General features: G+C 42.6%; 1 protein-coding gene across 1 annotated transcript; it reads left to right on the forward strand.

Annotated features, from left to right (window-relative positions):
* Positions 1-1659: 1659 nt before the first annotated feature.
* On the forward strand, positions 1660-10434 carry MDH1 (malate dehydrogenase 1). Its single transcript, XM_081314447.1, has 9 exons — positions 1660-1785; positions 4323-4421; positions 4645-4741; positions 6446-6621; positions 6903-7025; positions 7144-7320; positions 7899-8012; positions 8331-8423; positions 9054-10434. Exons 1-9 carry the CDS (start codon positions 1783-1785, stop codon positions 9177-9179), a joined length of 1008 nt encoding a protein of 335 aa, XP_081170573.1. The 5' UTR covers positions 1660-1782; the 3' UTR covers positions 9180-10434.
* The last annotated feature ends 12425 nt before the right edge of the window (positions 10435-22859 follow it).

The following is a 22859-nucleotide window of genomic DNA, read 5'->3' on the forward strand; positions in this document are numbered from 1 at the left end:
ATCATCACGTCCTGTACTAAGCACATTGGGCTACAAGCGTACCCCTCAGTTCTCAGTCCATAGCTGTGGTCTCCACATCCTTTCATTTTAAGATCCGGGCCTTGCAAAAGAGTATCAAAGTGGGGCCAACCTTATCTATGCAGGGACAATGTTCCCCAGGGAGGGACCCAACACAGAGAAGTCCTCCCTGCTCTGGTGAGTCAAGTAAATCTGATTGGGAAAAGATGGTCCTTCAAACAACCATTGCTGAGTGGGAACAGAAAGTTTACTTCCCCTCGATTTCAAACTGGAAGCTACAGCTATCTGCTAATGATTCCTTTTTTTAAGATCTATTTTTTGCTCATCTGTGCTGAGATAAAAAATGATTGGCTGTTCTCAGTTGTGCAGTAGAGCCCTTCTAACTGATCGTCCACACCCCTTCCTTTCAGGCCTTAATTGTATGGTGAGGGAATTTATGAGGACTCGGATGTCAAACTCGTGATATCACATGACGTGTCGCGACGTATCATGACTTTTTTCCCCATTGCCGGCAGTTTAACACTCCTGAGTTAGGAGCTAACAGAGCCAGTTTAGTGTAATGGTGTAGGTGCTAGCCTAGGAACCAGGAGATTGTGAGTTCTAGTCCCAGCTTAGACATGAAAACTGGCTGGGTGACTATGGACTCTTTACCTCATCCTATCTCACGAGGTTGTGGTTGTGAGGAAAATAGGAGGAGGAGGAGGAAGGAGAAGGAGTATTATGTTGATCATGACCTTGAGTAATAAAGTATAAAGTAATAAAGGTGGGATAAAAATCAAATAAAAATTTTGTTTCATTTGTTCACGCATAGAAGGATCAAGATTAAAATATCAAACTTTCATTTACATAATTTTCTTCAGTTATTTCAATGTGTTATTTTTCATCGATCCTTGTTTTCTTTTAGAAACTCACTTAGCTTGAATATTAATCCTCAAGCATTTCAACTATACGGTTAAGTGAATTCTACTAGTTAATGCTTTATATTGTTCTTTCTTAATTGGAATGTGCTTGTGGCCTCTGGCATTATGGCTTTTGTTAAACTGGGTTGTTTTTGTTTGCTTTTAGGCCTTATGTGCCACCCAGAATCACTGTTGGGAAATAAATTGTTATAAATTGTGTAAATAAGTAAATAACTACCATAAATAGTACAGTATAATACATATAGTATGTGTACTATATTTTTAAAAGTATTGGTCCAATAGCCTTTCCCTGTTTTCTGGTTTTTAAATAGTATATTACATAAAACTACATTTATGTAATTACTTTAAACTGACCTTTTTCTGCAAAATTCCAATAATTAACATAATATTTTAACATATTTCACACATACTGCCGAGGTATTTAATATATTTTACTATATATAAAAAACAAATGTATCTACCCACACATTTCTGCGTACGCAACACAGTTTGAACCCTATTCCCTTACTGAAACGCGCGTTATTTCTACGTCGAACATTAACTCAAATCTTATTCTTCTCTCGCTTTTATTACTGGACGTAAGGCGGAGGATGACGTAAGGTTCTGTTGGCTTCTGGGAAACGTAGTTCTTTTGAGCGCCACAAGCGTCCCATTATCTTTGCTTTAGACTAGAGTGTTGGAACTACAGCTCCCAGGTGACAACAAGCGGTTGGAAAATAGGGGGCGGTGGCTTCGCCTCCTTTCATTACCTTCCGAACAAGACGCGCTGTCTCTTTGCTGGAGCTGAGACTGCGGTTAGAGGTGACCTCGAGTAAGGAGGCCTATCGCGTTTTCTGTTCCCATTATGGTTGGTACTATTTCACTATCCCTTTCGCTGCTAGAGGACAGATAGTTTGGCGAGATGTAAAGCATAGAGTTATTATAAGATACAAGTCGCAATAAAAGAGAAGGGCATGACAACCACTGGCGTGTAACTCCGTGGGAGGGAGCTAAGAATGCTGCGTCTGTCCCTAGGAAAAAAGCAAGGGGGCCACAGGAAGGCAATGAGTTTGCATCGGTAATTCAGTGGACGAACCTGTGTAAATGTGGGAAAGCTGGAATTGTTTCCATTTATTTAGGACTCGGATGAAGATAAATATCCGGATCAACGCTCGTATTACAAAATGGGCGAGAGGGGAGGTTACTCCTTTAATGCTTGGAAGCTCCTGCTATTAGAAGAAAAGAACCTAGTATGGTTAATTTTTGGAGACCCAGAGGTGGACTTGAAGTAGGAGCTCAAGCAGGGAAACATGGGAGTAAGGAAAACCTAATTAAATGGCACCTGGGAATTTTAGTTGCAGAGCGGAGGGAATGATAACTGCTCTATTTTAAGGCAAGCGCGTCTGAATTAGCCAGGATCCATGTTGCAAGGACTAAACTACACCACATTGAACGTATGTTCTGGGTTGAGTTTTTGGAACAATTTACTCTTTTAAAGCTGGGCAGTAAGAAGGGCATGCTATATATAACTCTTGCATTCTGGAGAAAAATTCTTTAAAAGAAATGTATTCTCTTGCTTTATGCCAGTTTATTTAGAAAATTTGTACTGTACTTTGCCTGGTCTCTTAATGTTTCTGTAGTACAATTCACAGAGTGTTAGCATCTTTCAGAAATAAAAAAGTAATAGATACATAGAACAAATGGCTAACAAGTTAGAAGGAGGAGATACTTTTTAGTAATTTATCTATTAAGAGAAGCATTGTTTCCAGTTGGAAATCACTACCATAAGTATTCAAATGTGGTTCTTCAGACAACTGCAGAAGATGCTGCCAAGTTGCCCAGTCACAGTACCCCTTTGGTGGTCTGCTGTGCAGCTGCTGCAATATTTGACCTAGTGGTATTGCTGTAATGCCTTGTCTTGTGACTTTCAAGGTGATCTTCAAGTAGACACGTGCTTCATTTCCAAATTCTTGTCAGAATTATTGTCTCAGAAAGGTTAGAAAGTAACAAGTTCTAGAGCCAGGAATGAGACCTATAAATTGCACTGTACATTGAGCTTTGAGGATGTGCAATTTGCTTCTTGATTAGGGACATTTAAACTTCCCTGAGTGAAGGAGAAGAGCAAGGGATGTCTTAATCCTCACACCTTTGCTCATAGGCTATGGCTTGGAAGTCTTTATAAATGATAGGAATGCTTTCTGAAATGTCCTGACTTGGATGTTCAACTCTCTTACCCAAAATAGGTATTATATCATTATACATATTTTTTGCTAAGAAATATGCCTTTATTTTTGACACTAATTAAATGGTATGTAGAAATTATAGGGAAAAAACATATCAATTGTTGCCTAAATCTTTACTGCTTTTGTTAATGGTTCATTAATAATATTTTTTGTAACTTGAACAAATCAATATTTTGTTCAGACAGGATTCATTTGTATACTAAAATTAATAGTTCTGAACTATTATATACATTTATCTTGCATGTATTGCATATATTCATCTTGCCTACATTGACTTTGCATGGGGCACGCTCTTTGTTCCTGGATGCTTGTACCGCAGATTCACAGTCTAACTAGCTTTCACCTATAAGCTGCTATGCTAATGCAACACCTTTGTCAGCACTGCATGATTACTTTATTCTGTTGCAATTATCATTGGTTCATAAGGTCAGTTCTTGCGTAAATTTTATCCAACTAGCATTTGTAATGCTTCTTGCACCTGTGCATTTTGGAGATAAGATTTGAATATTGTACTATTGCTAATGCAAAGTGTCAAGAAGGTAGGAAATGTCTTACCTTGTGTCGTCCAACTTTCCAATTCTAAAGAGGGCAGATTATACTTTATGTATTAACTCTTATCTATGGATAGCTGAAAATAGCTAAAGAATTCCTGGCAGACTGACTAGTTCTCTTTTAAATGTTAACTGCACTTAACATTGGTGGAGCAGTGGGCTAATGCCTCCTTAAGTAACACCAGCTGCCTGCAATTAGTGCAGGTTCGCATCCCACCAGGCTCAAGGTTGACTCAGCCTTCCATCCTTCCGAGGTAGGTAAAATGAGGACCCAGATTGTTGGGGGCAATTAAGCTGACTTTGTAATAATGCCGCTTGGGGTGTGTGTGAAAACCCTAATAAGCAGGCATATAACAGAATGAAGGCTACTGCTAAGCTTGTAAGCCGCCCTGAGTCTTTGGAGAAGGGCGGGATATAAATGGAATTAAAATAAAATAAATAAATAAAATAACTTGCTGGTTACAATAGCAATTTTTTTTACAATCTTCTTTCTAAGCTTTACGTTCTTTAAAAACGTTAGTTCTGCCAAAAGTACTGTATAGCAAATAGCAAGAGAAAATGTTTCTCCCAGAGCTATATATTGGTTTCTACAAATATCCTTTCTTTTCCAGTCGGAGCCAATCAGAGTCCTAGTGACTGGTGCTGCTGGACAGATTGCGTATTCTCTACTCTACAGCATTGCAAAGGGCGATGTTTTTGGCACCGAGCAGGTAACGTGTTAATATTAGGTACAAAACTGGAAAAGCTAAAACAAGAATGTTGCAGGGGTGGCATCCATTCCTTTCCTCTGTGAAAGAAGGGATAGCACTAAAGCCCTGTACTTTGAATATCATGGTAAATTGAAAGGAATCCAGTCTATTTATACTTACTTACCTGTTCAATTTTGCCAAAGATTTGTTCTAAGTGACAAACTCAGCTATTTTTATTTTGCAGCCTCTTATTCTTGTCCTGTTGGATATCACTCCCATGATGACTGTTTTGGATGGCGTACTTATGGAATTGCAAGACTGTGCTCTTCCTCTTTTAAGAGGTGACAAAAAATCAGAATTAATACTATGCAAATGTTTAGGTTGGATGAACTAGGCCTCTGAACACAAGAAACACTGCCAGTTTCACAACATTGTTTATGGAACTAAGTTTCTGCATTCGATGAACTGAAATATCAGCTTGTAAAGGAAATGAATTACCAGGTTTAAAGAAACAATACTTCAAGTGTGCTGGAGCATTTCATTTGTAATACACGTAGTCCTTGACTTATAATTTGTTCAGTGAGCATGCAAAATTCTGACAGTACTGAACAAAGGCAATTATAACCGGTGCCCAAAGTTACAGCCATTGCAGTGCCCCTGCAGTCACATAATCAAAATTTGGGCACTTGGTAGTTCATATTTGCAACTGCTTGAGGTACTATTGCAGGTGCCCACGTGACCCATCAGTGTATGCAAAACTGCCATAGCCAGGGAGGCTTTAGCCTGCTTCCCACCTGGCCAGGATACCTTGGCTGGCTCACTCACACCAAGCCCAGGAGGCTTCGACCCACTCCCTTCCCCATCAGGCTTGGGAGGCCTTGACCCACTCTCTGCCCTACCAGTGTGTGTGTGCAAATCATTCAATTTAGCTTTGATGTTTTTCTCCAGCTACTTATGATGTGCGGTGTTCTTGCTGAGGCTGCCTTGTGCCATTCTCTTAAGTGGGTTCCATTCTTCCAATGCTTTGGAAGTTGTTGCCAAATTGACAATTTGGAGAAGACATCTGAAAGACCGCAAAAATGGAGCCACTTTTGCAATCCTTCTGAATCCTCTCTCTCAAATTGTGCAGTTTGGACAAAGAGGCTTATGAAGTACTGAAAATGAAGCCTGATTGGAGAATGGCATGAGGTGGTAAGAAAGCTATGCCTAACATAGGCTGAGCATACTTGGTCAACGTCTGGAGAAAAACACCAAAGGAGAGTGAGGTGATTTGTTTGTGTTGGTTAGAGAGGAAGCGGGCAGAAGCCGCCTAGATCTGGCAAGGTGGGAAGTGGGCCGAAGTTTCCTGGGCTTCCGGGGAGCAAGTAGAGGCACCATCACCACCACCCGCAACTTATACCACAGCCTATGGTGGGACTCCCAGAGCCTTCCCTTTCCCAAAGGGTCACCTCCACACACTTTATCTAGAACTCTGGCTGTTTAATAACCAGTGAGGTTGCTTAACGAGCATTACCAGGAGTGCCAGGGTTATGGCTGTTTTGTGGTCGCATAATATCTTGCTTAATGATTGCTTTACTTAACAACCAAGATTCTAGTCCCAATTGTCCTAAGTCTAGTAAGAAAAACACTTTAAAGTGAAATTATTAAATAGATCTTACTTAATGAATGTTACATGTAATTAAAAATCAACTGATTTTACTTTCACAAATAACTTCAGTGGTGAATGACCTATTTATTGCTGGTTTTCAAGATCTGTTGCACCTAAGCTTTATTTTGATGATCATAAGAAAACAAGTATCAAGAATGACAGCCACAAAGTTTCATTTCATTAGATATATATATTCTGCCTTTTCTCAGATTGAAACATTAATCTTTATTTTGATAAGCTCGCATCTGAAAATCGTTACATAGGTTCTGATTCACAATGAAATTTCAACTAGAACTGTGTTCAGCTATCAATAAATAGTTCATTGATTTTTCTTCAAAATAGATCCATGAACTCATCTTTTAAATGGGATTGTTGATCTTTTCCTCTCTGCTTATAGAGGTAATTGCAACTGACAAAGAAGATGTTGCATTCAAAGACCTTGATGTAGCCATTCTGGTTGGTTCAATGCCAAGAAAAGAAGGCATGGAACGGAAAGATCTTCTCAAGGCAAATGTAAAAATTTTTAAATCCCAAGGAACCGCATTGGACAAGTATGCAAAGAAGACAGTTAAGGTGAATATAAGTGACATAGTTTACTGCCTGACTCCCTCAACCAGATTCAGCTGCTTTACTAAATCAGCATTCATGCTATATCAATGTATTCTCCCAAGTCCCCACGCTGTGGAAGAGCTACAGATAATGTTAAGCCAACAGCGGGACATGGGGACATTAAAAAACAATATTGAATGAAATAGTATTTTCTCCAGAGAGCAAAATTATAGAGCTTGGTACATTTTACACCTCCTATCGTCCATTAGCCTTCCTGTAATTAAGTCTGACTTTTCTCTTAACAGGTTATTGTGGTAGGTAATCCAGCAAACACTAATTGCCTAATTGCTTCAAAATCAGCTCCAACCATACCAAAAGAGAATTTCAGTTGTTTAACTCGTCTGGATCACAACAGAGCTAAATCTCAGGTAGGTATGAATTTTTAAATTCCACCTTGCTAACTATATAAAGCAGAGCATTTAACTGAAACATATTTGAAATTGTCAAAATGATGTGGGCAGATTCTTCTCCCTCACTTCAAACTAGATTGCTCTGAAAGTTGGTGTGACTGCTAAGGATGTCAAGAATTGCATTATCTGGGGAAATCACTCTTCTACTCAGTATCCAGATGTTAATCATGCCAAAGTGAAAATACAAGGGAAATATACTGGAGTTTATGAAGCAGTGAAAGATGATAACTGGCTGAAAGGTGACTTCATTACAGTAAGTAATGGTTTTAGATGATTGTACTTCTGTTTTCACTTTGACAGCATACGGTCTGGATGGTCGTATCTTGGAGATGAATATGTCACTGCTTATTTCAAAGAGCAGCAGTGAAAATCATGTATCTGTCATGGACCAAAAAAATCAATTTGTAGTCTAGATAAATTAGTATGGTTTCTAATATCCCTAACTTGATCTTATTATGATATCCCTCTTTCGTAGGAATGCATCTTATTTGTCTATATGGATGGTAGCTCAAATTAGTTATAAAATTCAAACCATCCTATATGTGTTTTTTCATTAAATCTTTGTGTTGTCTGAATTGCCTCCAAGCTGTTATCTCCAGATAAAATCTTCATGGTGCTAAGATGCTGTCTCTGTTACTGAACAGTACTTTGTACCATGTTCAAGCTTAGTATAGTTTACTTCACTTGTAATTCTAGAGTTCGAGACATTGGCATAATATCCCTGACTAATTAGTGCAGCAAACCTCTGGCTCTTGGATTCTCTATGAATCATTGAGGACTACGACAACAATACACACAAATAATCCTGTATTATACTTTTTAATACTTTAGACTGTTCAGCAGCGGGGGGCAGCTGTTATTAAGGCCAGGAAACTGTCAAGTGCAATGTCTGCGGCCAAAGCTATCTGTGATCATGTGAGAGACATCTGGTTTGGCACTTCTGAGGTAAGCGTTGCCCATGGGGCCTTTGGGCTTAGAACAGAGCTCTTCAAAACATAATAATTAGCTCAAGTTTTATTGGGTACATGATCTCTGTTTGATTGAGATACATATATTTTCTTGAATGTTTTCGCAGGGGTGGGATGTAATTTAATAAGTGTAAAGATATTAATTTGGTCTTTTAGTATACTATTAAGAATGTAATAAAATGCTATAAGACACAGAACTTTTCCTATGGAATGTATTTTTATACAAAGCATTACAGCATGAATTATTGCACTGGTAGAAATATATCACATTAATTATTTTGATTTTCTTTTAAAGGGTGAATTTGTTTCTATGGGTGTTATTTCTGATGGGAACTCCTACGGTGTCCCTGATGATTTGATCTATTCATTTCCTGTTGTATTATCAAAGGTGTGTAAGAAGTATATATTTAATTTTATACCCGAATAAAAGTCCACATTTACTGTTGCTAATGTGACAATTTCTAGCATTCTCCTTCCTCAGTAAGCAGAATTCATAGCTTGAATTCTCCAATATTTTGACAAAATATCAGTGCCTGTAAATCTGTATTGAGTAAAAAAATAATCCTAAATGTTGGTTCACAGTGGCAGGTTGCTGTGAATAATTGCATTTAAAATACCATAGACTTGCAGTATTTGAATGATTATTTCTAAAATTATTGATTTGATATACGTTTGACACATATAAATAAAAATGTATCTTTAAATTACAGATGCAGTTAGTACAATATTTCATCTTTTTCTTATAAACCCATTTATTTGCTTCAAAAAAACTTAATCCTGATTTGATGAAAGCAAAGGCGCAAGGAGAGTGTAGTTAGATAATCTAAAAATCTTTCTATCCAAAAACAGATTAGTGTAATAAATCTAAGGTAATGCAGTTTCTATAGCTAGGCATACCATATCTGGGTGTAAAAATCCAGACAATCAGCAAAATAATACCAAAATACTTTGTTGCCGTATAATTATATAGAGTTTGCAGAGAATGTTACAGGTTTTAATCTTACCAACATCTTCACAGGATAAAACATGGAAGTTTGTTGAAGGCCTTCCTATTAACGACTTCTCCCGTGAGAAGATGGATTTGACTGCTAAGGAGCTAGTTGACGAAAAGGAAACTGCGGTGGAGTTTCTATCTAGCGCATGACTAAATGATCATCAGAATGTGAGAGATGGCTTAAATACGGAGGAGTCCAAAAGTCGTCTCTAAATGCAACATCAGATGCTACTCCTGATTCAGCTTTTCTTCCTTGTGGCAATTTCTTCATTACATGATTATTATTATTATTTGGTCCCTGTTGCTGAGTAATGACATAGTTTTTCCACACTTGACCAAATCCTCCTGATACATCTTTTGTTTCCTGTGTTGCATTGTGCATATGCCTATATTTTGTACTTGTGAGAGCAAATTGTATTTGTTTATTGTAACAGCAGTCTTTCACCATAGGTTATGGGGAAACCGTGTATAGTGCTAGGATGACTTTTATGACATGGGTTTTAGTATTAGGTTAATAAAAGTACTCACTAATAGTCTTTATGGAAGGAAACAAGAAAATGTATTTCTACTCCAAAAAAAACAAAATAGAAAATATTTACTGAATATCATGAATGTGCTGTGTATTGATCATCACCAAATCTCTCGCAACAAAATCTTGCTAGAATTACATTAAATGTTGAGTATGCACTCCTCATGTATTGTGGCAGTATCCTGTTTAGTTTGCTGTGATCAAAATGCATAAAATGCAGTCTTCAGAAAATTATCTTATAAAATAAAAAAGAATTTGGAAGTGATTTAACAGCATCATTATACACTGAAGGAAAAAGCTTGAAAGGAAAGTTCAATCATTCTAAATAATGGAGGGTAATGGTAATATTTTGTAGCACAATCCCAAAACAATTAAGTTGTTTTGGACTGAAGATCTAATGGCAGGTTATCCTTGCACTGGTGACACTTAGACTTTGTTCACAAAGAATGGGGAAGTGTGCCAGGTTTCTGGCTTTTCTCCTGTTCTGATTTGCTCTAGGTCCTAATCCACACTTCTCCTCCCTCTCTTGCTTTGCCTCATTTGCTGCCTTAAACTTTGGGTTTTAACCATTAATTTCCATGGGCTGCCTCCTTGGATATGCTTAAAAATAGCTTAAGTGAAGCAGGAAGTGAACCATTCCAGACAACAATTTGATCTTCTCCATCCACTGGATAGAATATTGAGACATGGCTATAACCGTCCACAATCTACCATCTTTCATACTATATCTCATGTTTAGTGGTGCAGAGGAACCATACTACAACACATTGTTCTTGCAATATGGACTGATTAGAATTTCAGTCACTCCAATTTCTTTTTTTACGCACACAGAATAATGTAAAAGCTGAGCTCAGAAATACTAAGCTAAAACTAAACCACATTATGGATTTGTTTGATGCTGAAGCCCATCACTTGTGGCTTCTAAATTGATTTATATCTTAGCATGTGTTATGAACCTAGCCAGCTGTAATTTATTAAAGTATGGGTAAGCAAACCTTAGGTTACCATAATACACCAGTCACATTTTTTTCTGGGTGTGTGTGTATGTGTATATGTATATGTATATATGTATGTATATGTGTGTGTGTGTGTGCATATATATATATATATATATATATATATATATATATATATATATATATATACGCATATATATATATACACATATACGCATATATATATACACATATACGCATATATATATATACACATATATGCATATATATATATACATATATATATATATACATACATATATATACACATATATATACATACATATACACACACACACATAAGGGACGCGGTGGCTCAGTGGGTTAGGACACAGCTTGTCGATCAGATGGTCGGCAGTTTGATGGGTCGAATCCCGAGTGCCGCGAAACAGTGAGTGCCTGTTACTCGTCCGAGCTTCTGCCAACCTAGCAGTTCGGAAGCATGTAAAAATGCAAGTAGAAAAATAGGGACCACTACGGTGGGAAAGGTAACAGCGTTCCGTGCACCTTTGGTGTCTAGTCATGCTGGCCACATGACCATGGAGACGTCTTCGGACAAATGCTGGCTCTTCGGCTTTGAAACGGAGATGAGCACCGGCCCCTAGAGTTGGAAACGACTAGCACGCATGTGCGGGGAAACCTTTACCTTTACCTATATACACATACATACATATATACACATACATACATACACACACACACACAAACACACATACAGATTTTTTTCTTCTATTGGGCTTTCTTCAATAAGGTATGCATGTAGTTATCTAATACCTTCATTTGATTTATACTGAAATACTTCCTATTTATTCATCAGGGCATCTTAAGTATAGCTTTTAGTGTGACATTAAATATTAGAAAACACATTGTTTTCATTAGAGTGTTGTATTTTCTACATCCTATTCATTTCATCTTTCATTCTATTATCACATATTTTTATCCTCTATCCAGCTTAACATTTTCAGGGGATGACTTTTGCCATCTTTCAGAGCAAACAGAGCTGTTGCTAGTCATTGAAGAAAAACAATTCTCTTCTGCATCTTTAAAATATATATATGAGCCTTGGTGGAGCAGTGGGCTAATGCCTCCTTAAGTAACACCAGCTGCCTGCAATTAGTGCAGGTTCGCATCTCACCAGGCTCAAGGTTGACTCAGCCTTCCATCCTTCCAAGGTAGGTAAAATGAGGACCCAGATTGTTGGGGGCAATTAAGCTGACTTTGTAATAATGCCGCTTGGGTGTGTGTGTGAAAGCCCTAATAAGCAGGCATATACATAGAATGAAGGCTACTGCTAAGCTTGTAAGCCGCCCTGAGTCTTCGGAGAAGGGCGGGATATAAATGGAATTAAAATAAAATAAATAAAAAATAAAAATAAAATGTAGCTGAAGCTTTAGTAATCAACTGATTAGGAAGATTAACTTTGCAATTCTAAAACAACTGTACAGTAACTTCAATTTTTAGTACTTGAAAAAGTTCTTTGGAGAGCAATATGAGCTTGTTGCATTAAACTATTTAATTTTTGATCAAGTGAAATGTAGGCAATATGATTAATTAGTAATGGCAATTCTTAATGCTTTAAATAGAAAATTCTTAAGTAAACCTGCAGATGGAGCTAAATGAAAGGGAAAAACCAGTAAGAACTGAAAAGTGGAAGACAGCTGAATTTTAAAAGACAAAATTCCATATGTTATCTTTATAAATTGAGTCAAAGTATCAAAAGAAAAGCTAAGCAATAAAAATGCTCATAATTTATCTCAGTTGCAGTGATGTTTTTTTTAAAAAAAACATTTTAGAAGGCCTAATTTTCCACAATCTCATTCTTCATAAAGACTTCATTTTATTTTCTGCCTTTATTTGTTTTAGAGGGGCACGATGGCTCAGCAGTTAAAGACGCTGAACTTGTCAGTTGGAAAGCTGACATGACAGCCTGGGTTCAAGACCCGAGCACCATGCGACGGAATGAGCTCCCGTTATTTGCCACAGCTCCTGGCCACCTGGCAGTTTAAAAGCATGCAAATGCAAGTAGATAAATAAGTACCACTTTGGTGGGAAGGTTACAGTGTTCCGTGCACCTCGGTGTATAATCATACTGGCCCCATAACTACAGAAGCATCTTCAAACAAAGCTGATTCCCTTGACTAAGAAACGGAGATGAGTACTGCCCCCTAGAGTTGGACACATTTGAACAGAGGAAACCTTTACATTTACCTTTTATCACTTTTGTAAATAACTCAAGACAATGAATATACCTGATACTTCTTCCTTCTTGTCTTTTCCCCACACCAACAAATCTTGTGAGTTAGGTTGAGAAAGAGTAACTGGCCCCAAGCTATACAGTTAGCTTTCTTGCCTAAGTTGGGACTAGAACTCTCGGTCTACCACAGAGGCGATATATAAGCATGCAAACCTGCATCAGGATGGTGATCCTATGACCTTTCAATTGTTAAGGGTTATGACCCATCAGATGCTCCTCTAAATCTTTTCACTGTTGGCCATGCTGATGTGGATTTTGAGCAACCTCTGATGGACATGTCCCTTCCCATTCTCTCAAGTTCTTGTTCTGGTGCACTCCTTCAACACGCTTCTGGAAAGAGAGATAACTACAAGGAATTAGATGTACACACATAGTACACTCATCTTTCATTTGAGGTGATGGATATTTTAGCTGCCACACCAGTGAGAGCATTTTTTCCCCTATGAGCATATTTCAAATAAGAGAAACAAATATGATTTCTGAAATATCGAATGTGGGATTGTGATTCACAGAGTCTAGTCCCATTAATTTACAATTTCTGTTTTATAAGCATTTATGCTTGGTGGTATGATGGATGAAGAACAAAAGGATATATATATATATATATATATATATATATATATATATATATATATATATATATATATATATATATATATATATATATATATATATATATAATCAAAATTGGGAAGTGTCCCATGCCACACAGATTTCAACTGAGCAGTATAATTTTCTTATAGTAGAAGAATGTGGATAACCTTGAAGAAGGTATGAAGGAATAACAAAAGAAAAATAAAACAGTGGAAAAGTTGTGAAAAAGTAATCCCACCTTGTCTCAAAAGTGCTTTTCCAAAAAGCAAGTAGCTTTCTTGTTTTTTTCTTTGAAAATGTTTCGCTTCTCATCCAAGAAGCTTCTTCAGTTCTTGGATGATAAGTGAAACATTTTCAAGGAAAAAACCCAAGAAAGTCCAGTTGCCTTTTGGAAAAGCATATTTCCAAAGATCCATGACCTGGATGATTGAGAATCTCCATAGACATTAATCTCATCTTGATGAGCCTTGGTGGAGCAGTGGGCTAATGCCTCCTTAAGTAACACCAGCTGCCTGCAATTAGTGCAGGTTCGAGTCCCACCAGGCTCAAGGTTGACTCAGCCTTCCATCCGTCCGAGGTAGGTAAAATGAGGACCCAGATTGTTGGGGGCAATTAAGCTGACTTTGTAATAATGCCGCTTGGGGGGGGGCAAAAGCCCTAATAAGCAGGCATATACATAGAATGAAGGCTACTGCTAAGCACATTGATTTGTGCTTCTTAGATTGTAAGACGCCCTGAGTCTTCGGAGAAGGGTGGGATATAAATGGGATTAAAATAAAAAAAATTTAAAAAAATCTGTTTGGCATAAAATGGGACAGAAGGAAACTGACAGACTTTCAAGATTCTGTTATATGTATCAATAAAATAACATTTCTGTAATCCTTGCTCTGTCTAAATAACATTTAAAAGATACAGCCTAAAGTCAAGGAGAGAATCAAACAGCCTAGCTCTAGTCTAGAGTCCCATATCCCTACTGGGCACCAACATCCAGATAAGCAGGAAAGAGCACAGATAAGCAATCGAGAAAAAAATGATATCGCAAAAAAGGAATTACCAAACAAATAACATCTGCTCACTAAGAGAGAAAGGGAAAAGTACTATACTGTATATAAACAGCCAACAAACCCTGCTGTCCCTCACACTGATGATATTGCCTAGCCTGGTAATGAAACATCAGTTTTTTCAGAGAAAAGTAGTATGTGAGGAATAATATTAACCGTAGTAGGAAGAAGGAAAATAGCTGAAATCATGCGAGTTTGAGGTCAAAGTCTTCTTTTTGGAAGGAAGAAAGGGAGGGAGGGAGGGAGGGAGGGAAGGAAGGAAGGAAGGAAGGAAGGAAGGAAGGAAGCAATTTAAAAGCAAAGAGGGTCCAATCAGCAAGGACTTAGCTACTCCACCCACTTCTCCTTAACTTACAGTTAATCCCAATCCTCTTTCTCTTCCATAAGGAATTTCCCTCCTTGAATGCTAGGCTGAGTTGATGAAACTTGGGAGAGTAACCAACAACAGCTTATAGTGTGAAAACCTATGTTTGCTGCACTGGTTAGAGAGGCTGGATCTGGTATTGTAACAGGTATGGCGCAGGGAGAAATTCAATGCTAAGCCTTTTCCATGGAAAAACAATAATGGAAAAAGCTTCCGTTGTTGCCATTCTTTTGTGAGGCATTTTATTATCTGGGCTTATCCTTGGGTTATTTTTTTCCTCTGAGGTTGAATAGTTTCCCCTCTCTGGACTTCCATTTACCAAAGCAAAGAGGCCAAAATGGAGAGTAAGAGAGGTAATATAACCTGATAAGAACTTTCCATGTGGAGTTAATGTGATAATTGTGCCTGTATGCTTACAATTTAGCACATGTGTGTTATATGAACACATCTGTTCCATGTCAAGCATAGGGCCCTATTTGGTTTCTGATTTGGGGTGAAAAGTTCTGACTGATCATAAAGCCAGACGGTGGAGTTTCCCAGACTCATAGTTCTGGGCGACTTCAACCTGCCTTCCCTGGGAGGGTCGTCAGAGGTAGCTTGGGAGGTCATGGCTTCCATGACGGCCATGGACCTGACCCAAGTAATTCAGGGCCCGACTCATGGGGCGGGTCACACTCTTGACCTGATTTTTCTATCTGGGCAATGGTTGGATGATTTGGGAGGGGGCTTGGCAACTATTGTCCCCCTGTCATGGTCCGATCATTATTTCCTGCGGCTGGTCTTCCGCTGTGTCACCCCCCACCGCCAGGCTGTGGAACCGACCAGGTGGTTCCGTCCCAGGCGCCTAATGGACCCAGAACGGTTCCAGATGGTGCTTGGGTCCTTACCTATCTCCCTCACTCACAGCCCGGTCGATGCCTTGGTGGATGCCTGGGAAAGGGCGGCCACCGAGGCACTCGACTGTGTTGTACCTTGCAACCCCAGACCCGGCACAGATCCTGTTGGGCCCCATGGTTTTCTGTGGAGCTCCGGGAGATGAAGCGTCGGAGACGGGGTCTAGAGAGCGGTTGGAGATCCACCCGGTCTGAATCTGACTGATTGCGACTAAGAGCCTTCACAAGGTCTTATCTCGCTGCGATGAGGACGGTGAAGTCTAATTACTTCGCTGCCCTCATCGCGTCTGCAGATAATCGCCCAGCTGCCCTGTTTAGGGTGACTCGCTCTCTCCTTAATCGGGAGACGAGGGAGGAACCCTTACAGGGACGGGCTGAGGAGTTTAGTCATCATCTGGTGGACAAAATCGCTCAGATCTGGACCGGTTTGGACTCTGACTGGGCAGAGTCTGACATGGAGGAATCAAGCGGTCTTGAGCATGTTATCTGGACTGAGTTCGACCCTTTTTCCCCCGATGATGTGGACAGGATCATGAGGAGACTGAGCTCCACCACTTGTTTACTGGACCCGTGCCCCTCCTGGCTGGTTTATGCAGCTCGGGAGGAGACACGAGGCTGGTTCCAGGCAGTAATATCTGCTTCTTTGAAGGAGGGTATCTTTCCCGCCGCCTTGAAGGAGGCAGTGGTGAGACCCCTCCTCAAGAAGCCTGCCCTGGACCCGGCTGTTTTAAATAACTATCGTCCGGTCTCCAACCTTCGCTTTTTGGCGAAGGTTGTTGAGAGTGTGGTGGCGCATCAGCTTCCTCTGTTCCTGGAGGAAACTGATTATCTTGACCCGTACCAATCGGGTTTCAGGCCCGGGTACAGCACAGAGACAGCATTGGTCGCACTGGTGAATGATCTCTGGCAGGCTCGGGACAGGGGATGTTCCTCTGTCCTAGTCCTTTTAGACCTCTCAGCGGCTTTCGATACCATCGACCATGGTATCCTACTGCGGCGTCTCAGGGGGTTGGGAGTGGGAGGCACTGTTTTACGTTGGTTCTCCTCCTACCTCCTGGGCCGCTCGCAGTCGGTGTTGATGGGAGGGCAGAGGTCTGCCCCGAGGTCTCTTGGTTGTTGAGTCCCTCAGGGGTCGGTCCTCTCTCCCCTCCTGTTCAACATCTACATGAAACTGCTGGGCGAGCTCATTCGTGGTTAACCAGGTCGTTCCACCATTAATGAGGCTTCGTCTCAATCCTGCCAAGACTGAGTGGCTGTACATACCAGCATCTCGGGTCAACCAGACTATTCCATCTCTAACAATGGGGGGTGAGATTTTACCCCCCATCGATAGGGCTCGCAACTTGGGCGTCCTCTTGGATTCATGGCTCAATTTTGAAGACCATATAGGAGCCGTGACCAGGGGGGCTTTTGCCCAGCTTCGTCTGGTGCGCCAGTTGCGGCCCTATCTGGACCAAGATGTCCTACGCACAGTCACCCATGCGCTCTTGACCTCCTGGCTAGACTACTGCAACGCTCTCTACATGGGGCTGCCCTTGAGGACCACTCGGAGGCTTCAACTGGTGCAGAATGCAGCCGTGCGAGTTGTTATGGGAGTTTCCCGATACTCCCGTGTAACACCTCTTCTCCGTGAGCTGCATTGGCTTCCGGTTGCCCTCTGGGTGAGATTCAAGGTGCTGGTAATGACCTATAAAGCTCTAAATGGCTTGGGTCCGGATTATCTAAGGGAACACCTGCTGCCGGCATCAAGCTCCCATCATCCTGTGCGCTCCCACAGGGAGGGCCTTCTCAGGGTACCGCCGGTTAAGGAATGCCGGCGCGTTATTCCCAGGGGAAGGGTGTTCTCTGTGGGCGTGCCGGCCCTATGGAACCAACTTCCCACGAAACGCAGGACTGCCCCTGACCTTCGCTCATTTCGCCGGGACTTAAAAACCTACCGTAGTTCCTCGAGCTGTTTGGCCCAGACTGAGGGGTTTTAATCAATTAATTTATTGGGTTTTAGTTTAACTTCAGGGACTGTAATTTAATCATAGTTTTAACTGATTTTAATTTGGTATGTTATGTATTTTAATTCTCCCTGTAAACCGCCCTGAGTCCTATGGGAATAGGGTGGTATATAAATTTAAATAATAAATAAATAAATAATAAATAAATAAATAATAAAGACTTAATTTTTTTTGTATCTCCTCATTGTCATCTAGTGTTTGTCTGCATTAATGCCATATAAATATAGAAAATGTAACGTATAATGAACCATGCTAGCATATGCTACCATCACTTTGTGTCTGATGTCCAAAGGACCTAAGAAGGAAAGAAGTCACATGATTAGAACTGGGTGTGGGATAGAGCTAAGTGCAGTCTGGTCCTGGCAGAGGCTATCATTAAGGTGAGTTGGCCAGCTTGATAGATCTCCTCTGCATCAACTAATTTTAACTATTGTTTCTTGGCCAGGGTTCTCAAACTGTATGATGCCCAGCATCCCTAAAACAGTAATTGATGTTTCCTCTCCTCCCAAATAAAACTGTAGAGGTGCATCCTAACAGAAGTCCCAGTCTTACCAACTTCTCCAGGCAGAGTCAAAGTATGGCCTAGTATTGATCCAACTGCATGCAAACAAGCCAGGTTTACATATTGGAAGCTGCAGCATTGTCAAATGTTACCTGCAGCAATGGGTCCTTTGCAATACCCATTCACAAATACTTCCCATCCTAGACCAAAACACTACTATCCAATTTTACCTTCTTTTTCAAATATGGCTCTTACTGGGCTTCATGCCAGGAGGCATCTTGTCCAGAACTTGTGCACCTACTCCAGATAGCCCAGATACTCCATCTGTTGTTTGCAGTTTCCCTCTGCTTGATACTGTCTCCTTTAGCCAAATGTTGCACAAAACAATGGGGGATCTACACAATGCAGAGGCCACCTTAGGTTCCAATCCTGCTGCAGTCTGGAGGAGCTTTCATCTGCTTGGAATGGTGGGGTGTGTGTGTGAAAGGAAAGTGAAGTAGGTGGGTTTGATTAGCAGTATAAAAATTGAATTGGCAGGTTCTGAGCAGCTTCGGCCTCTTTCTCTTTCCCAATTCCCATCAGCTGTATCATGAGGCAGGTGGATGGGCAAGAGTGGCCCATTCCAGGGAATCCATTTCAGGAAAGTTGTCTGCCAGAGGAGAGAGGTCACACACTGACAATAGCTTTTGTAGTGTATGCTGCTAGCATACACAGGAAATGCCAGCGCAGCAGGGGGCTGGACAGCTCCAGGCGATAACCGCTGAGGCGGGAAAAGCCGGACGGAGCAAGTTTGACAGCCCCCAGCATGGTCAGCTCTGGCGGGAAGCCAGGGTTTAAACCTATTGGCCACATGCACTGGCGGGAAGCCCAGGTTCAATTCTATTGGCCATCATTCACCTGGGCAGGTATAAGAAACACCAGGCAAACCCCTTTGTCTCAGATTCATTCCTGATCCGAATAAAAGAAATACTACCCAGCTCAAGTGTCCGTCTCTCTGTGCGACCACGCGACTTTGCACTGGCGACGAAGGTGGGATCCTGCATCGGACAACGCTAGCTGCGGACGGAATCCAATCGGCAGCCCCGGATCCAGACGCAGGACAACCGAGACAACGGGATGACACAACTGGGTCAGTATCCCCTTTTCAATAGCGGCCGCCCCGAGGAGTGGGAAGCCTTCGTGGGGCAGATAGAATGCTACCTGAGGGCGAACGGGGTGAAGGAGGACCGGCAGAGAGCGGCGGTACTGCTCTGCAGCTGCGGCACAGAAACCTACCAGCTGGCGGTCGGTCTCTGCGCACCCGATGACATCCACTCCATCGGCTACAACAAATTGCTGGCGAAGCTGTCGGAACATTTCAAGCACGAGACGTCCGAGATCGCCTGGCGGTATCGTTTTGAAAAACGGGATCAGCGATCAGGTGAGTCTGCCAAACAGTATATGGCAGCTCTGAGGCTGGCAGCTCGCCTCTGCAATTTCGAAAATCTAGAAATTAGGCTGCGGGATCGGCTCGTTTGTGGGGTGAGGGACAGGAAGCTGCGCCAGAAACTTTTTGCTAAGCAGAAACTGACCCTGAGGGATGTCCAAGATGAACTCCTAGCCTGGGATGCAGCCGAGGAGCCCGAGACGAGGGAAGGCGGATCCATCCACCAGGTGAGAAGAGGCACCGACGCAGACGGGGCAGAGCTGGAGGTGGATGCCATCAACCGACCTCAGCGATCCTTCAACCCCGACCGAGACAACAGAAAAGAACCGAGACCAGCCACGGCAGGCGAGAGAGACCAGGAGTGCAGATGCGGAACGAGCGGACCCCGGTCTACCCAGCCTCATGGCCACAGCGTGAATCACCCTCGGTCTACCCAGCAATGCGGCTGCAACTCCCGGTCTACCCAGAACAGCGGCTACGGACAGCCCCGGTCTACCCAGTGCTCCGGCTGCAGCGCGAGCGGCTCCCGGTCTACCCGTTGTGCAAGCTGCGGAGGACAGCATCCCCGGTCTACCTGCCGTTTCAAGTCGGCGAAGTGTCGGTCGTGTGGAAAAACGGGGCACATTGCGGCGGTCTGCAGAAGCAAGCAGCGGGACAGCCTACACGAGGTGGAAGCCGAGTTCCAGTATGCCACAGGTACTGGGAAGCGGTCGCTGGGGCTGACTGTGAGTCACACGTCGGGACGGCCGGGCGTTTTCAAAACGGGCTCCTGCGGTGCTAGGGAGCTCTCCTGCGGCACAAGGGAGCTCTCTACATGGGGCTTCCCTTGAAGACCACTCGGAGGCTCCAACTGGTACAGAATGCGGCCGCGAGAGTTGTCTTGGGAGTTTCCCGGTACTCCCATGTTACACCTTTGCTCCGCGAGCTGCATTGGTTACCAGTTGTCTTTCGGGTGAGGTTCAAGGTTTTGGTTACGATCTTTAAGTCCCTACATGGCATGGGTCCGGGATACCTCAGGGACCACCTGCTGCCGGCATCAACTCCCCTCCGCCCTGTGCGTTCCCACAGAGAGGGCCTCCTCAGGGTGCCGCCAGTCAAGGAATGCCGACTGGTGGCCCCCAGGGGGAGGGCCTTCTCTGTGGGCGCTCCGGTATTATGGAACCAACTGCCGGTGGAGCTCCGGACGACATCAGACCTCCGAACTTTCCGTCGTGGCCTGAAGACCCACCTATTTGAAATGGCTGGTCTGGCCTGACGGGGGATTATGGGTTTTAATTTGTCGTTTTAGATTTGTATTACTGTTTTTAACTGGGCATGGGTTTAATCTTTTTTAATTTTTGTATTGTCTTTTTTATATATGCCCTGTGAACCGCCCTGAGTCCCTACCAAGGAGAAGGGCGGTATACAAATTAAATAAAACTTGAAACTTGAAACTTGAAAAATAAAACTGAGGGTGAGGCTGCAAGGGGTCCCCTGCTTGATGGAGCTGGACTCAGGGTCAGCCGTATCCATCATCTCCGCCAGAACGTTTTTAGACATTTGCAAGCGGAGCGGCCAACGGGTTCCCTTGAGGACATCCAGACTGACCCTCTCTGACTTTCAAAAATCACCGATCAAAATCCGGGGGGAGGCGTTGTTGTGGGTGCAGTACAAGGGATTCAAGGGTAAATTAAGTGTGTTGGTCGAGGGTCAGCGGACTAGCCTTGTGGGGTTAGGGTGGTTTAACGCCTTGGGCATCAAAATCACAGGGATTAATCAGACACGGAGCCATTTGTCCCTAGAAGCAGTCTGCGAGGAATTCGCGGACGTGTTCGATGGGCAGTTGGGAAAGTACACGGGTCCCCCAATCTCATTTAGACTAGATCCCCAGGTACAACCCATAAGGATGAAGGCGAGGTGTGTTCCATTCACGTTAAAGCAAAAGATAGAGCGGGAATTGGATAAGCTGGTAGACCAGGGGGTGTTAACACCAGTTGATGGAGCAGATTGGGAAACTCCCATCGTAACGCCAATTAAAGCAAATGGGGAAATTCGTATCTGCGCTGATTATAAAGGGACTATAAACCGAGCTTTAAGTGCCCATTCCTATCCGGTCCCTGCAGTCAGCAGCATCTTAGCGTCCCTACAAGGCGGGTCGGTGTTCGCTAAATTGGACCTCGCCCAAGCTTATCAGCAATTGCCGGTAGACCCAGGGGCTGCTAGAGCACAAACGATCATCACTCACAAGGGAGCGTTCCGGGTAGACAGGTTGCAGTTTGGGGTTAGCGTAGCGCCGGGAATATTTCAGGAGGTGATGGAAAGGACGCTTAAGGGAATACCAGGGGTTTGCCCTTATTTTGACGACGTCCTGATCGCAGCCAGCTCCCCGGACGTGCTGGCGACCCATTTAAGGACGGTCCTTGAGAGGTTCAGGGGGGCAGGTCTCAAACTCAAAAGGGAGAAGTGCAGGATTGGGGTCCCAGAGACAGAATTCCTGGGGTTCAGGATAGATGCTCAAGGCATCCACCCATCTGCATCAAAGGTGAGGGCAATCAAAGAAGCCCCTGCTCCCAAAAACAAGCCTGAATTGCAGGCGTTCTTGGGGCTCCTCAATTTCTACCACACATTCCTGCCTCACAAAGCCTCAATTGCAGAACCCCTACATAGGCTACTTGACAAGCAAGCGCCTTGGGAATGGACTGACAAACATGCAAAAGCATTCCAAACACTAAAAAACATGTTAGCAAGCGATGCCACTGTCACCCATTTCAGGGAAGATCAGCCAATCTGTCTTGCGTGCGATGCATCCACTTATGGGATTGGAGCAGTGCTCAGCCATCTCAAGGAGGATGGAACTCAGGCTCCCATCGCCTACTACTCCAGAACCCTGTCAGCTGCAGAGCGGAACTACGCCCAGATAGACAAGGAGGCACTGGCAGTGGTTGCTGGAGTAAAGAAATTTCATGATTACCTGTATGGCAGAGATTTCACAATCTTCACAGACCATAAACCTTTATTAGGACTATTCACAACAGAGAAACAAACACCACAGATTTTGTCACCTAGAATGCTAAGATGGTCAATATTTCTCTCTGCATATTCTTGTAAATTGATACACAGACCAGGGAAGGAGATGGGGCATGCTGATGGTCTCAGCAGACTGCCCCTAATGAACAGGGAGCCGGACCCAGCACCGGCTGCCCAAATCCTGGCAATCCAAGAACTGC

Source organism: Vipera berus (assembly GCF_964194415.1).
Source record: "Vipera berus genome assembly, chromosome: 1".
NCBI lineage: Eukaryota > Metazoa > Chordata > Lepidosauria > Squamata > Viperidae > Vipera > Vipera berus.

Excerpts from the sequence above, each read along its gene's own strand:
- MDH1 (XM_081314447.1), top strand. Across the intron at positions 4,422-4,644 it reads ATGTTTTTGGCACCGAGCAG|CCTCTTATTCTTGTCCTGTT; the intron begins GTAACGTGTTAA and ends TTTATTTTGCAG. Across the intron at positions 7,321-7,898 it reads TGAAAGGTGACTTCATTACA|ACTGTTCAGCAGCGGGGGGC; the intron begins GTAAGTAATGGT and ends TTAATACTTTAG.